The 16,125-nt window shown below is 43.8% G+C and overlaps 1 protein-coding gene across 5 annotated transcripts in view; it reads left to right on the forward strand.

Annotated features, from left to right (window-relative positions):
- POLA1 (DNA polymerase alpha 1, catalytic subunit) overlaps positions 1-16,125 on the forward strand; it is a 349,214-nt gene that overhangs the window by 210,429 nt on the left and 122,660 nt on the right. The window contains exon 35 of one of the 5 annotated variants that reach the window (XM_043538001.1): positions 2,766-3,326. The exons of the other annotated variants lie outside the window; for them this stretch is intronic. Within the exon in view, the coding sequence (XP_043393936.1) occupies positions 2,766-2,774 (9 nt within the window). The 3' untranslated portion in view covers positions 2,775-3,326. Of the gene's footprint in view, positions 1-2,765; positions 3,327-16,125 lie in introns of those variants that run through there. 5 annotated transcript variants of the gene reach the window in all.

The raw sequence follows: 16,125 nt of genomic DNA on the forward strand, positions 1-16,125 counted from the left end.
AAATCACCAGGCGTGTGCACTAATTTTGAGTGCCCAATTTAGAATCATAGAATATCAGGGTTGGAAGGGACCTCAGTCCAACCCCCTGCTCAAAGCAGGACCAATCCCCAATTTTTGCCCCAGATCCCTAAATGGCCCCCTCAGGGATTGAACTCACAACCTTGGGTTTAGCAGGCCAATGCTCAAACCACTAAGCTATCCCTCTCCCCTCTAAGACGTATAGGGCCTGATATTTCAGAATACTTAATAATTTATAATATTTTATATACTCAGAGCAGAGATCCCATTGACCTCCATTGCAGATGGGACTGTTTAGCACTTCTGCAAAACTGATCCTGAATAACTCCAGAAAATAAGTGACTCACAGTGGCCACTTGTGAAAATTCTGGTGTAAGTGACTTGGCCAGCATCATGTAAGAACCCTGTCAGAGGAGATGGTAGAATCGGGTTCTTCAGGGTGGCATTCCATTGCCTTAACCATGAGACCATCCTTTCTCTTTCTGAGTTTTCCTGCCTCATTTACTACGCACCTTCCAATTTCAGCAATAAATGAGACAGTGTCCTACAGATAGGCAACAACCTTATTAACTACACAAACCTGATTAATTCCCGCAGTCCAGCCTGTGCACTGAATGAGGCGAAGATCTTGTGGGGGGAAAAAATAGTAATGATCATATAATTGAAGACTGCATCATCAGGCATATGTACAAAGGGACCAGGGGCAACCTTAATTCTGGCATTTCCTAATTTTGAGTGTTTGAGTATTATCTGCAACCTTGATAGTGGTCTTTAACATAGTTCTTTGTGTGTAGTTATATATATGGCTATGTGGGGAGGGAGGTGTGTACTTAATATCAAAAGTGAAATGTTTCCTTAGTGAATAGACATACCACCTTTTATATAATGGTATCATGCATTTCATATTATTTTCATTAGTTTTGTTTTTATAACAAAGATTTAATTAAAATTGGGCCTACCAGTGCATGTTTTCTTCGATTTTGTTATTCCTAATATGAAATACTACTGGTGTTTGTAACTCTGTTTTGATCCATTTAGGTGTTTAACCCAGTACACGTATATTTTTTTTGTATGCTGATTTGGTTGATTCTGTATTGAAATCCTATGTCCTTTTGGACTAACAAAGGGAGTTCAGTGTCCCCACGTTCTCAAAATCTAATCTACAAGAGATGATAGAATAGTGTGAAAATTACTCATGTGCTTAGTGAGGAGGGGGATCTACTCAGCTTAGTGTGTATGTGGCTACCGGGCAAAGAACAGAATTTGTGATTTCATTAGTCACTATTTGGGTGATCCACCAGTGAGTGTATTATCTGCAACTACTTATTCTGTTGTTGTATGAACATGCTATTTTATTGAATGTGGGAAGAGTGCAACAAGAGCATGCCTATTGCTGTGACAATTCATCTTTTCTACATGCTTATAGACTATAAACACACCTGATCAGGAAGGCTGTCAAGGAGCCACAGGATTGTCAGAGGAAAATCTTTGGATGCTTGGCTGCCATGAGGCAACTGGAGAGGACAGGAGCAGGGGGTCAGTGGGGATGGAACTGGAGAGTTGTAGGGGACAAGAGTCAGGGGAGATGGGCAGAAGGGTTTATAACTACTACAAGAACACATTTCTGTCCAAAACCTAGACTTGGACTCAGGATTCCTGGGATTCTTCATTCACTTGCTGTCCAGAAAATAGCTGTAAAATCCACTGGCAAAGTGGGTCTCCATCCCTCTCGAAGAAGATAATAGCTTTCTTCTGCCAGTTACTCCATTTGCTCAAGTGGTGGAGGTCTAATGTGGATCTAAAGGGCCCAGCTTTTCTCATGATCCAATGGTGAGGGGGCGTCACTGATTCCATATGATAGTATTTCTTGGTGGGAGTTCAGTTTGCTTTTTTAAGAAGTTAGTTTTTTGTTTATTATTTCCAGTGTTAAGAAGGCGTTGTTAAGATTGCAAAGTCAAATGCTCAGAAATCAGGAAATGCCAGAAATAAGGTGGCTGTGCAACCTTAATTTGGCCCCCTTGTGCATATACATTATGGTACATCCTTAATTACATGATCTCACACACTATTTTTTCCACAGGCTCCCTCCCTCATTCAGTGCACAGGAGAGTTCATGTTCTGGAAACGAATTTGGCTGGTGCACTGAATGAGACTGTGTTTTCTGTAGGGCCTTCAGCCTCCTTTGTTGCAGGAGTTAAAAGGAGTGTGCATCTGAAAAATCTTCCCAATGAAAGTTTGGTTGAAACTGATACATTTGAATGAAATGTTTTGGTTTTGATTAATTAGTATTTTCCTGTTTTTAAAAAAAATGCCAAAAATTGCCAACCAGCTCCACTCACAACAGCAAGTGAAGTCCATTGGGGATGTGCTTTGAGTGTAAAAAGTACCATAAAATAAATACTTTGAAAAATTAAATTTTGACAAATATTGGTCTTAAGCTCACTGTGTCTCAGTTCTTCATCTGTAAAATAGGGATAGCGCCATTTCAACTCAGGTGTTGTGAAGATAAAGTTCATTAATATTTGGATTCTGTGGTGAGAGGATGATAGAGCAGTGTGTCAATAGTGTTGATAAAGCCTGGGGCCATACATTGAATTGTATGAATTCTGCCACTTTTTAACTCTTATTACACCAAATTCAGCATCTAGAAAAATCTCAAGTCTCTAGTCCTTATCATGGCAAAGAAAACCTAAAAAATATGAACAGAGCATAAACTGATGTTGTTTTTTTTCTGTCTGACTCTGCAGAATGTCTGAGAATAACAATGGGTGTTAATTGTCCCATTCATCTCAGTTGAGATCCTGTTGACTCTGCAATTCTGTGGCTGCAAAATCTGGCATTTTTCTGAGATCCATGGATTTCAGCATGTTTGTTATAGAACTTCAGGTCTTATTGTAGCCAGCCACATGGCACTTTGACGTCTGCCTGCCTGCCTGCCTGCCTGCAGTTGCCTCTTTCTCTCTAGCGTTCCCCACAAGGGGAAGTTAATTGAACTTTGGTGATGTTCCCTGCAGTATTCCACAGAGCCAAGCAGCAGTGGGTCAGTGAGAAAACTGAAGTCTAGCTTGCAGCCAGCAAGATGCAGGAAGGTGAGCTCGACGTATTGGTAGTCCAGCAGGGCTGCCATGGGATCAACACAACAGCCAAAGTCAGGGGAGTTAAACTCAAGCGCCCTGCCATGTTACACTTTGGGGGAAAAGGGTTCTGAGCAGGCTTCCCAGATGATGTTGCAGGAGCCAAAGCTCAGGGAGTGAGGACACAAACCTCCTGGAGAGCATAACAAAATAAAAGAAAACCATCTCTTGGGAATCATATTTAATGTCACTTGGTATTTTAAAGTCTTTGCCAAAGTCAGAAGTATTTTCAGCTACATGTGTATCTATGTGTGGGGGAAAAGAATAAAAGCTATTTCATGGCAATAGAATAAATTCAATAGCATGAAATTTGGTCCGAGTGTGCCCAAGGGTCCGAACTGATGATTTAATTACTGGCTCACATGCTATTTTTTTCTCTTGCAAAAGTGATCACGGGTTTTGAACCCAGGAGTTTAAGATTCACAGCACAAATATTTTCCACTTAAGCTAAAGAAGCAACTGCTCGTGGAAGTAGGCTGCCATCCTTTATGCGGACCAGCCACTGTAGTCTGGGACAGAGCACACTTTGCCATTGGACTACATAACTCTGTGAAAGAGCTGTGGAATCTTAGGTTCTATTTCTGTCTCTGGAAGGCAACATCGATAAGACTTAGCTTTGCCATATTAGAGAGCTCTTCCTGCCTCTGCCTGAAATTACTGTGTGCAATCTCTCTCACGTTATTAATCAAATGAGATGAATGGTCATTTACCATGTCTTAAGGCCTTGGGCAGTAATAACAGTTGTGAAGCCCACAGAAATATTAATAGCACTCAGTAGAATAGATGAAATCAGAACCACAGATACCCTGGTTCCTGTCTCAGTGCATCTTCCTCTAAACCAGATATTATGTGGGTAAAGCAGGAAACACTTGTTTGACAGCTTTCTTTTAAAAGCAAATTAAAACTGTTGTTTGAAGCTATTCACAGCTGATGAGAGATTTGGGACACTGGCTGTACTCTCAATGGAGAGATTTTAGTGAGCAAAGTGGGTAAGGTGATCAAAAGCGCATTGCAAATTCAGCTTATCACATGGCTTTTACTGTGTGTGTGTGTGTGTGTGTGTGTGTGTATAAGCATACATTTATGACATAGGTAGCAATCAGATCCATGCTAAAAGAAAATCAATCATGTGATAAATTACAGTTATCACATACTTTTGGCAACCTCACCAGCACTCTATCCACATATTTAGCTCCTGTGGGATTTATCACATTCCAAACCTCTGAACAGCTTTGAATATGTGCCAGTTTTTACACCCCCTAGAAAAGGTTTGCTTTACATGAGTAATATGGTCATCCCAAAACACATGCCATAAAACATTTACGCTGCTCTACATGGCTTCTCAACAGGTCAATAGCCTCTGCTTTCCTCATCCACAGCTGAGGTGGGGTTGGGGGATATGGAAATCCTCAGACCTTCACGTTCCTTTTTTTTAAACCACCCAGCATCCGCTACAGCTCAGAGCTAAGAATTAAGCTGAGGCTTTCTAGCCCTTCTATTATCCCATACCAGATCCAGACCGATTTCCCCACGCAGTGGGCCTAGCCTCATATCTACCTCCCCCTCTCTCAAAATGGGGAGAAGTTAGCAGTTTGAAGGCATAAACCTCCTTACATATTTATCACTTAAACTGAATTTTTGGCAGCGGACTTTCTTTTATCACTTACTATTTTATCATTGATTGTCCTTTCCCTTTGTTCCATCCCGCTTACCACTGCAACTCTTGAGCCGCCCAATCTCACTGTCTGTGTTCATTATGCTTCTCATCTTCTTCTCTTCTGTCTTTCCCTCTTTCTCACTTCTTTATCTTCAGTTTCGCCCTCCCATTAGTCATTCCTCTTTCTTCCTCATCTTGGCTTCCTGCCAAAAAACCAACAAAGTTTTTGTAATATAAGTAAACTGATTTTTTAAGACACAGAGCTAACATAATGGGCACTTGTCATGATCTTGGGCACTTTGCTTGTAATTGTCCTTTTTCCCCATCTTCATCTGTTTTGTCATTTTAGATCATAAAATCTTTGAGGCTGGGACTGTGTCTTCCTCTATTACGTTCCCTTGCACAGTGGGCCCCAGACTCCTACTGGGGACTTTAGGCATTACTGCAATATAAAATAATCCTGTTTATGTATATGACGTAAACTGTCACATGCAGGGAGAAAACACACACAAAAAAAACCCAAGCAGATGGATCCAATTAACCAATGCTCTCACAGCCTGCTGGTAATGGGAAGGTTCTGGAGTCTATATAAGCCAGACCCAGCCCATTCCAGAAAGAGAGAGGAGGAGGAGAGGCAACACCCATGAAAACTGGAAGCTGAAGGAATGCCAAGGGTAAGAAGAGTTCCAGAAAGGACCAGGAGAAAAGACTTTCACCTTGGGGAAAAGGTGTTGAGTTGGGCATGGGCTGGGGCCTGCTTCCCTAGGAACAGTGGACTTGCCTGAGATGTCATCCTGGACCACCAGGAAAAGGAGACATTTGGAGCTGTGGGATTTGGAACTTAAAGGGTCAGTGTCACCTTAGTGATTGTTAAACTCCCTAAGATTAGTCAAAATTCACCAGTTCACAATATCTATAAATATATATGTATTTGTAAGTTGTTTCCATGCCAAGAGTTTACACATTGCACTGTACTATACATAGCAGATAAGTGCAACGTTTAAAAAAATATATAGATATAGATGGATGAATGATCTGGAAAGGTGGGTGAGCAGTGAAGTAACATGTGTAGATGCAGCAAGATTATTTAACATAGTATTCGCTGGATTTTGCTATGATGAACTTCAGAGGGTGAAATTAGGTGTTTAGGCAGCCCAATGACAGACTCAGGTCAGTGCTGATAAATGCAGACTCATTCATATTGGAAGGAAGAGAATGAACTATCTGTACATCTTACGGCGTTCTGGGTTAACTATCAGCTCAGGAAAGGGAGTTGGGCATCATTGTGGACAGTTCAGTTAAGATGTCTGTTCAATCTTCAGTCACAGCCAAAAGAGCAAACAAGTAGTTAGGATGCATAAGGAGAATAATATGGAAAATATTATTGCTATTATATAAATCAGTGGTGCATTCTTGTCTGTAATACTGGGTGGAGTACTGATCATCCTGTTTCAGAAAGGATATTGCAGAATGAGAGAGGGTTCAGAAAAGGGCAATGAGAATGACTAGGGATATGGAAAAGCTCATATGCCAAGAGATTTTAAAAGATTGGGGATTGTTTCTATTTGAAAGTGTATAGGGGCATGATAAAAGTATATGGAAAAATAAATTACATAGAGCGGTAGAGTAGGAGCTTCTATTCTTTGTCTCATAACACAAGAACAAGAGGACTTTCAGTGGAAGTGAAAGGTAGCAAATTCAGAGTCAATAAAAGGAAATACTTTTTCACATAACTTGTAATTAGGCTGTGGCTCTCATTGCCACATTATGTCATTGAGACCAAGAATTTAGCAAAATTTGAAAAGGGTTTGGACATTCTATGTGGCAAACAACAATGTCCAGAATTATAATAGTTAATGCTAACAAAAATGTTGGAAGGGCTATAACATCTCATGCTTCAGGGATTAAGACATTTGTGTGTGGCAAGCCAGGTGTAAATCTGTAGCACTCTATCTTGCCACTCACTAAAGGGCCATGGGGACCCTCTACCAGGCACTGAAAGATACATACTGTGCTCAGCACGGAACTTTTAGTGCATGGTGGCTGGGTCCACATGACCAGTTAGAGAGAGGCAAGCTAGTGCACTGCAGATTCACACCTTGGCCTGCCATGCATTAGGTCTCTCTGTAGCCAAACTATAACAGAGATTAGAATAAAACCTTTATCAGGGATGGATTATCCACCTCCCGCTAGTACGGGTTTTCTTGGTGATTCCTCAGAAATATCTGGTGCCTATGACTGTCAGCGACAAGATATTAGACTAAGGGGACCCAGATGCCTGTGTCTGATCTAGTATGACAATTTTTTATATTCGTTACAAGCCCTACAATAAATAAGAGTTGAAAATTTTTGGAGAAGTAGAAACAAAAATGTTGCAGTACGTTACCAGATACAAATACCTTAGCGTACCTTATTTTTATTATTCTGAGCTATAACTAAGGTACATTGTGCAGTTTTGTGGAAGATAACTTTCAAGCATTATTTCAGCTTCAAATCCTTTCAAGTCCTCTGATGCCACTTTCAGAAGGAAAGGCTATTTTATATGTGTGTGTGTGTGTGTGTTTTATGTGTGTGTATATAATCCCCTCATGGATGAGTAACTGGTTAAAAGACAGGAAACAAAAGGTCGGAATAAATGGTCAGTTTTCAGAATTGAGAGGCCCCCCTGTCCTTCCCCCAAGGATCAGTGTTGTTCAACATATTTATAAATGAAAAAGCAGTAAATAGTGAGATGCAAAGTTTGCAGATGATACAGATTTGCTCAAGACAGTTAAGTCCAAAGCTGACTGAGGAGAGTTACAAAGGGATCTCCCAAAACTAGGTAATTGGGCAACAAAATGGCAGTGTTGATAAATGCAAAGTAGTGCACATTGGAAAACGTAATCCCAGCTATACATACAAAATGGTGGGGTCTAAATTGGCTGTACCGCTCAAGAAAAAGATCTTGGAGTCATTGTGGGTAATTGTCTGAAACATCCACACAGTGTGCAGCAGCAGTCAAAAATCTAACAGTGTTAGGAACCATTAGGAAAGGGACGGATAGATAAAACATCATAATGCCAATATATAAATCCATGATACTCCCACACCCTGAATATTGCATGCTGTTCTGGTCGCCCCATCTCAAAAAATGATATTAGAAATGGAAAAGGCAACAAAAATTATTTAAGGGTATGGGGGGGATTAAAAAGACTGGGACTGTTCAGCTTGGAAAAGAGACGACTAAGAGGGGATATAATAAGAGATCTATAAAATCATGACAGGTGTGGAGAAAGTGAATGAGGAAGTGCCAAGTACCCCTTCATGTAACACAAGAAGCAGGAGTCACCCAAGGAAATTAATAGGCAACAGGTTTAAAACAAACAAAGGGAAGTACTTCTTCAGACAACACACAGTCAACCTATGGAGCTTGTTACCAGGTTATGCTGTGAAGGCCAAAACGGTAACTGGTTCAAAAAAGAATTCAGTACAACTAGATAAATTCATGGAGGATAGGTCCATCAATGGCTATAAGCCAAGACGGTCAGGGATGTAACCCCATGCTCTGTTTATCCCTAAGCCTCTGACTGCCAGATGCTGTGACTGGATGACAGGGCTTAGATCCTTGATGATTGCCGGTTCTGTTCATTCCCTTTGAAACACCAGGCATTGGCCACTGTCAGAAGACGGGAGACTGGGCTAGATGGATCATTGCTCTGACCCAGTATGGCTGTTCTTATGTTCTTATCCATATATTTTTATTATCTATAACAGCATACTATACTTGCTTAGGGCTGTGGCACAGGGCTGTGTGAAGTAGCTAGTGCCTGTGACCAGTATAGGTATTCTACTACGATTGTCACTGGCTGCAGCCAGCCTCATTTCAGTGAAAAGGAGGCTGAGTGTGTAAGTCCTCCCTACTGGTACATAGCCTTTCCCCGGGCAAGACCCTGGCAGTACATCTGAGTGGTACCAACTGGTAACTGGGCCCTGGTGAATCCAGGCTAATTCTTCCAGTGATGTCATGGTAGCATGGGGCCCCAAAGATATAACGAGCAAGTCCATTGGCACATGGAATATGTCCTTCTATTCACTAACCCATATGCCCCCAGCTACCGGGTTGGTAGGGAAGACCACAATGGTTTCTGTGTGGAAGAGAGTGCTACAACGACATAGCAAAAGTGGATGCAGGCATAGTAGTTGTCTGTTGCTGGAGAGGACACATGGAATTAATCCATATCAACAGCTATAGCCTGCATCAACCCTGGCCATTCACCTTGGAAATGCATGCCACTGGATTTCAGGAGAATGGGTGAGAGTGTGTGGATGGTGTGACGTATGCCATCACCACTGAAAATAACTTGTGTGTTCTGGTGATGGAGGAAAGTCCTACAGTGAGGAGCTAGCGATGAAGTGACAGGCATGGTGACACTGGCAGTTGTAGCTGCAGATCTGCATGTAGGCAGCCCATGACATTGGTTTCTTGGTACCATACTGGAAGATGTTTTGGCAACATCTTGGGCACCTGAGCAGCCATTTTCAGGATTACGCTACTAACCCTGTGTAGAGAAGGGGATAGAAAAGGTACCCTAAAAATTGTCTGCTTCCACAGAATCTGACGTGACTACCGTATCTGCAAGGCCATGCACCCGTGCAGTCAGAAAATGAACAAACTGACAGTCACAATAGCGTTGTGTTGCTTCCTATCACTAATGGTATTAAGCAGGGCTGCATAATTGGTCCCGTCCTGCTCAATCTCTTCTATGCAGCAATACTTGATGAGACCTGAATGCCAGAATCGGGATATGTTTCCAATCCTCTGGAAAATTATTCAACCTGAACAGGCCGCAATCGTCTACGGAAATGTTTGAGGCAATTGTTCATGAGCTGCTGTATGCAGATGACTGTACTCTAGATGCACATACTCAAGAAGAGATACAATTGATTATGGACAGATTCACAGAGCCTGTAAAAAGGTACAGGCTGGCAATCAGACTTAAAAAGATAGAAGTCGTGTATCAACCTACGTCAGAGGAACCCCCAGTGAAACCAAAAGTCACCATTTATGACATCTGCGTGCCATACTCTCCATCAGATGTCAGGATAAAGTTACCAATAAAGCGGTTCTGGAACACAGCCATTCCACAGGGATTGAAGCCATGCTCATCACATCACAGTTCTTCTTTGAGTGCTTGCACATGTCCATTCCAACATAGGTGTGTGCATGCCGTGAGCACAGAATTTTTTCCCCTACCGGTATTGGTTGGGTCGGCTCCAGCACCATCTGGTGCCGCATGCTCATAGCGCTGGTAAAAAACGGCCCTGCCGACCCTGCTCCCTTTCAGTTCCTTCTGACTCCCTGTGACAGTTGCTGGAACCCCTCATTGCTCAGGCAATTCATCTCCTACTGTTTTTCTCCCTTTCTTAGTGTAAATAGTTCTTGTTCTTTAATAGTTAGAAATTAGTTGCTAGGTTTTAGCTAGTTTCAGACATCTCCACGCTTAGTTAGCGGGGTCATCCACTTCCCCAGTGCTGGGGCATGCCTCAGACGCCAGGTTTCAAGCTGTGCACCTGCTGTGGTAAGTCTGTGCCTTTGAACGACCCACACTTGAGCTGTCTCAAGTACTTGGGGGAAGCTCATAGGAAAGACTGCTGCAAAATCTGCAGAGACTTTAGATCCTGAACCAAGAAGGACTGAGCTGCCCGACTGACGGTCCGCCTCATGGAGGCAGCCTTAAGACCTGCCTCGGAGCCGTGCTCAGGCTCCGCAGCGAGCACCTCAGCCTCGGTGCAGAGCGCTTCTCCAATGGCTCATGACTCCCAGCACCCATCCTCTTCCCTGGTGCCAAAGAAAAAGTGCCGCACGCACCAAGAAAGGAGCCAGTCCCTGGTGCCAAAGGTGAAAGAAGACCAGGACATAGCCAGTTCCGTTTCGGGCCCTTCTTCATCCCTGGCACCTCATCATCAGGTGCTTGCAACTCCAGTGCTGCTGCAAGCTCCTCTGACACCTGCGCAGGAGCCACCTCCTCAGGGCAGACAGCGTACCAGCCAGGTTGCGGTGCTGTCAACCCCTGAGGCTTTTGCAGCAGCCGGGGATCTTCTCATCCTGCCAGTCCTGGTGTCCCTGGAGGTTCAAGATTTGGCACTGCCTGTGCCACCAAGCAGCAGGAAGTTATCACCAGGATCTTGCCCAGCGCCGAGGCTGCCGTCTAGGGGTAAACCCCTGTTGACAGACTTAAAATCTCCACCTTGGTGACCTTCTCCGGTACCAAGAGGCACATCATCACCTGGGTCTCTGCACCGCAGCTCACTGGACTGGGAGATGGGATTTTATTCCCCTTGTCAGCATGGCCGACCTCGCTGCTCCCTGTGCCATTCCTATTCCACCACGGCCCCAAGTTCAGCAGTGCCTCCAAACGTTTGGCCACCGGGTCCATGGCAACTGGAAGCTATGCAGTGGCCCTCTAGGAATCTTTGGGGGTTCCCCCACCATGGGGCACCCCCTCAAGGTGCTCATACTCCATTGTCTTGGAGGCTAGGGCACCCCCGGTCCTGTGCCGAGAGATTCCAGATTTGGACTCTGGTACTGAGCACAGCACTGAATCTCAGGAGAAAGCCCTGCAAGCTCCTTCAGATGCTGGGGAACCAGTGGAGGCTCCTCAGCCCATTTTAGCCTCCTCCATCCTTCTCTCCAGATGAGGCAATAGTAACACAAGGGGTCTCCCTGCCACAAGACAACCACAAAGCATACCAGGACTAGTTAAAGCAGGTAGCCTCGAACTTGGGAGTCCAAGCGGAAGTGGTCAAGGAGGCAACACAGTCTCTTAGACGTTTTGTCATCAGCGGGCCCCTCTAGAGTGGCCCTACCACTGAATGAAGCTATTATGGATCTGATCAAAACCTTGTGGCAAAGCCCTGCCTCCCTCCCTCTGACAGCAAAGCACATAGAGCGTGAGTACTTTGTACCAGCCAAAGAGTATGAATTCTGCATTGCTCATTCCATCAGCCTTGCGGCATCCTGTCTCCCAGGAGCACAGAACCAACTGGCAGATCACCTCAGCAGGTTTTTCTCCTCACACCACAAGTTGTTTCTCTGGCCAGACATCGTGAAGGACATCTTCCACTCGTGAGGGAGTTGGGGACTCCCCTAATAGACCTGTTTGCCATCCTCAACAGCAAGAAATGCCACTAGTTTTGCTCTCTAAAAGGTCACAGCCCGTGGTGTCTCAGGAACACATTTCTGTTGCCATGGATAAAGCACCTGTATTACGCATTTCCCCCATCCCACTGATCCACAAGGTTCTGATGAAAATCAAGCAGGACCAAGCGTGGGTCATTCTCAGAGTCCTGGCATGGCCCAGAGACCATTCATTCACCCTGTCAGTGGAGGCACCATTATGGCTTCCACTACACCTGGCCCTGATCTCCTGAGACCATGGTCAGCTGTCTTCATCTGACGGCTTGGAAGCTCCATGGCTAAATCCAGAGGAGCGATCTTGCTCTGAGCAAGTCCACAAGATCCTACTGGGCAGAAAAAAGCAGTCCACCAGGGCTGCTTATGTTGCAAAATGGAAACAGTTCTCCATCTAAACTCCATTGTCTCCCAATGACAAATTCCACCTTTGCAGTCATCTCTGCATCTCATCTTTGAATACCTCTTAGAGCTGAAACAACACAGTTTAGCCCTCTTGTCAAGTTCACCTGGCAGCCATCTCTACCTTTCATCCCAAGTCACAACCAATCCATCTTTTCACATGAGATGGTGATCCATTTTCTCAAAGGCCTGGAAAGGGTGTACTCCCAGGTTAAAGTTCCCATTCCTCCCTGAGACCTGAACCTCATCCTATCAAAGCCTAAGGGGTGCCCGTTTGAGTCACTAGCAGTGTGTTCATTGTCACACCTTTCCAGGAAAGTGGCCTTTCTGGTGGCTATCATTTCAGCCAGAAGAGTTTCAGAGATCCGGGCCCTCGCATCGGAGCCCCCACATATGGTCTTCTTCCAGGATAAAGTCCACTAGTGACCACACCTGTCAGTCCTTCCAAAGGTGATCTCACAATTACATTGCAATCAAGAAATCTTCCTACCAGTTTTCTACCTTAAGACACATGCAACTAGAGACGAACAGTGCCTCCACTCATTGGATGTTAGATGGGCTCTGACTTTCTATATACAAAGGACCAATTCCGCAGATTTACGTAGCTGTTCATAGCGATAGTGGGAAGAATGAAGGGTCTCCCCATTGCATAGAGAATCTCATCATGGATTACTTTTTGTATCTGGGCATGTTACGAACTCGCAAACCTCTTTCTCCCAGCTAATCTAACAGCTCACTCCACACGGTCTCAAGCCGCCTCTGCTGCTTTCCTAGCCCAAGTCCCGATTCAGGACATCTGCAGAGCAGCAACCTGGTTGTCAGTTCACATATTCACAATGCACTATGCCATTATTCTGCAGATGAGACACTATGCCAGTTTTGGTCGCGCCATCTTACAGTCAGCCTGTCCTTGAACTCTGAACCCACCTCCTGTACAACTGCTTGTGAGTCACCTACATTGGAATGTACATGTGCAAGCACTCGAAGAACAAAAGTTACAGATCGGTTAGTAACCATTTTTCTTCTATCTGTAACTTCTGTTCTTTGAAATATGTTGCACATGTCCATTCCAAAACCCACCCTCTGTCCCCTCTTTGGGAGGCAGTTGGTAAGAAGAAACTGAAAGTGAGTGGGGTTGGCAGGGCCTTTTATACCGGCGTTATGAGCGCACAGCACCAAAGGACACTGAAGCCGACCCAACAGATGCCGCTGGGGAAAATTCCAGCTACTGTGCTTGGGGCACACACAAGCCTATATTGGAATGGACATGAGCAACATATCTTGAAGAATAAAAGTTACAGAAAGGTTAGTAACCGTTTTTTATGCTGGGCTGGTCATATGTTGAGGATGGATGACACCAGAATGCCAAAGTGGTTGCTGTACAGCAAACTGAAAATGGGTTTCTGCACCCAAGGCAGCCGGAAGAAATGCTTCAAGGACACACTGAAGCACACCTTGGAGCTGTGCAAAATATTAATATTAACTGCTGGGAGCCCTCAGCAACAGATCACCCTTGTAAGAAGCAATCAACAGTGGAGTTACTTGGTTCGAGGTTAATCACTGAGGCACAGAGGTTGACTTGTAAACGGGTAGATTTAGTGGGCACAGACTAATCCCTTTCTCAATATTGAACTATATATTCAATATGGAAAGGACTGCCATTCATGCATTGGTCTTTTTAGTCACAAGACGTACTCACAAGACTTAATACCATTGTCCATGTCATCTTTGGTCACAAGGACAACAACAACTGAGTTAGCACCAAGTACATAAAAAATTGAGAGAGCCTCTAACACAAAGGCTTTACAATTGAAGTGTATTGTGGAGGTGCCAGTTGTGGCTAGATAGCTAAGTTTTTGCACAAAAACCAGGTATTTATGAAAAATACAGCATATCCTCTCCAAACGTATAACACTTACTTTTTGAGTGCAGAATGAATTTTCTGTGGATATACAACTTGATCCATTAGTTTAGGAGCTAAAGTTAATTTTAAAATGGGTCCCTTTAAAAGAATACTTTAAAAGAAAGTATCAGACTTTTGGGGGGGGGAGGTTGGGGGGGAAGGGGTGTCTCTAATCATCAGAATACCAGAATAACACAGTCCTAAAACTTCACAGATAATTAAAATTCACTGAAATTTTGAGCATAGGCTACATCTGAAGAATTGCTTTTAGGATTAATGGTAATTTTTTTCTATTTTTCTTTATCATTGAAAATTCTACTTCATCAGAGGCTGGCAAGTTTTCAGAGAATTCCACGAAGATCTTCTCTCATTCAAAATGGCTGCCCTTTCTTATTGTTCAGAACAGAACAGCAACCAAAAGTTGCCCTGAGTTAAGATGCCATTGTTAAAATAGCCAGCACTTCCCATTTGTTTTCAATAGGATGCAGTGTTGCCAACTCACAATTTTGGAATGGGATTGGGATGAGAAACCAGGAGTGGTGAAGAGACAGGGCTAAGAAAGGGACAAGTTGGAGGGGAGGGTGAAGAAGAGGTCAAGTTTAGGGGGAATGGTCCCACCAGGAAAAGTCTGTGCCCACCAGAGTACACTCCCCTCCAGAGTCTGGAATAGAATCGCAAGCTACTAAGTCTCACTATTCCTCTGCTGTCATCAAATATCTGTATTTGCTTACTGGCAAAGTGTGGCCTATCCCAGTCTTGTGTTGGTCCACATAGAGGATGACAATCTGCTATTGCTGTCGGTTACTCCAGTAGCTCAGGCGGCAGAAGTCTGTGTGGTGGCTCTAAAGGTTCCACACCTGTTTGTGACCTATGTGGTATCAGTTCGAAGCCAAATGATGGGGTTTGATTTATCGGTTTGCTCCTTTAAAAACCTAAGAAACTATACAGAGAAAACCTACCTAACAAGGTTGCACAGTCAAGCACTCAGAAGTTAGACAATGCCAGAATTAAAGCTGTCTGGGCAACCTTAATTTCACCCCCTTGTGCAATGTGCATTATGATGCAATCTTTATATAATCCCATATGATTTTTTCCATAAGATCCCTGCCTCATTCAGTGCACAGGGTAGACCTGCTGTGGGGATGAATCAGGCTTGTGTAGTGAGGGAGACTTGTCTGCAGGATTCCTACTTCATTTGTTGCAGAAGTTGGAAGGTGTGTACTATCTGGAGTACTGGACAGGCGGGTCTGGGCACGCCCAAAGCCGAAGGCCTTCCCAATTCAACTAAGGCGAGGAACCACTTGGTCCAGTGAATGAGGCAGGGAATTGCAGGAAGGGAAAAGATAATCTCATGGTTAAGACATTTGAATGCTGTCCTTGAGATCTGGATTTTATCCCTGCCTCTGGCGTAGAGTTCATATCTGAAGCTAGGCAAATTACTTAAACCAAACTTTTCACTGGTCACAAATTGTGTGTTCTTTATTTTCTGGGTGTCTGACTTGAGAGCCTGGGTCCTGATTTGTAGAACTTCTGGGTACTCACAGCTGCAAGTGAAATCAGGAGCTGTGCTTTGAGCATATGAAGCATATAATGCTAAGTACTTTGAAAAATTAAGTCTGAGGCATCTCAGATAGGGCACCCAAAATTAGTGAATGCTTTTTATCTTAATCTCACTGTGCCTCAGTTACCTATCTGTAAAATGGAGGTAATAACACTTTCTTATCTCACTGGGCTGTTGTGAAGATAGTTTGTTTAATGTTTTTGAAGTACTCAAATGCTATAGTGATGAGCGCCATAAAAAAGCCCATAAGGAAAGTAATAATTCTGATTTCAGAGCAGG

This window comes from Chelonia mydas, chromosome 1, assembly GCF_015237465.2.
Source record: "Chelonia mydas isolate rCheMyd1 chromosome 1, rCheMyd1.pri.v2, whole genome shotgun sequence".
In the NCBI taxonomy this organism is placed as follows: domain Eukaryota; kingdom Metazoa; phylum Chordata; order Testudines; family Cheloniidae; genus Chelonia; species Chelonia mydas.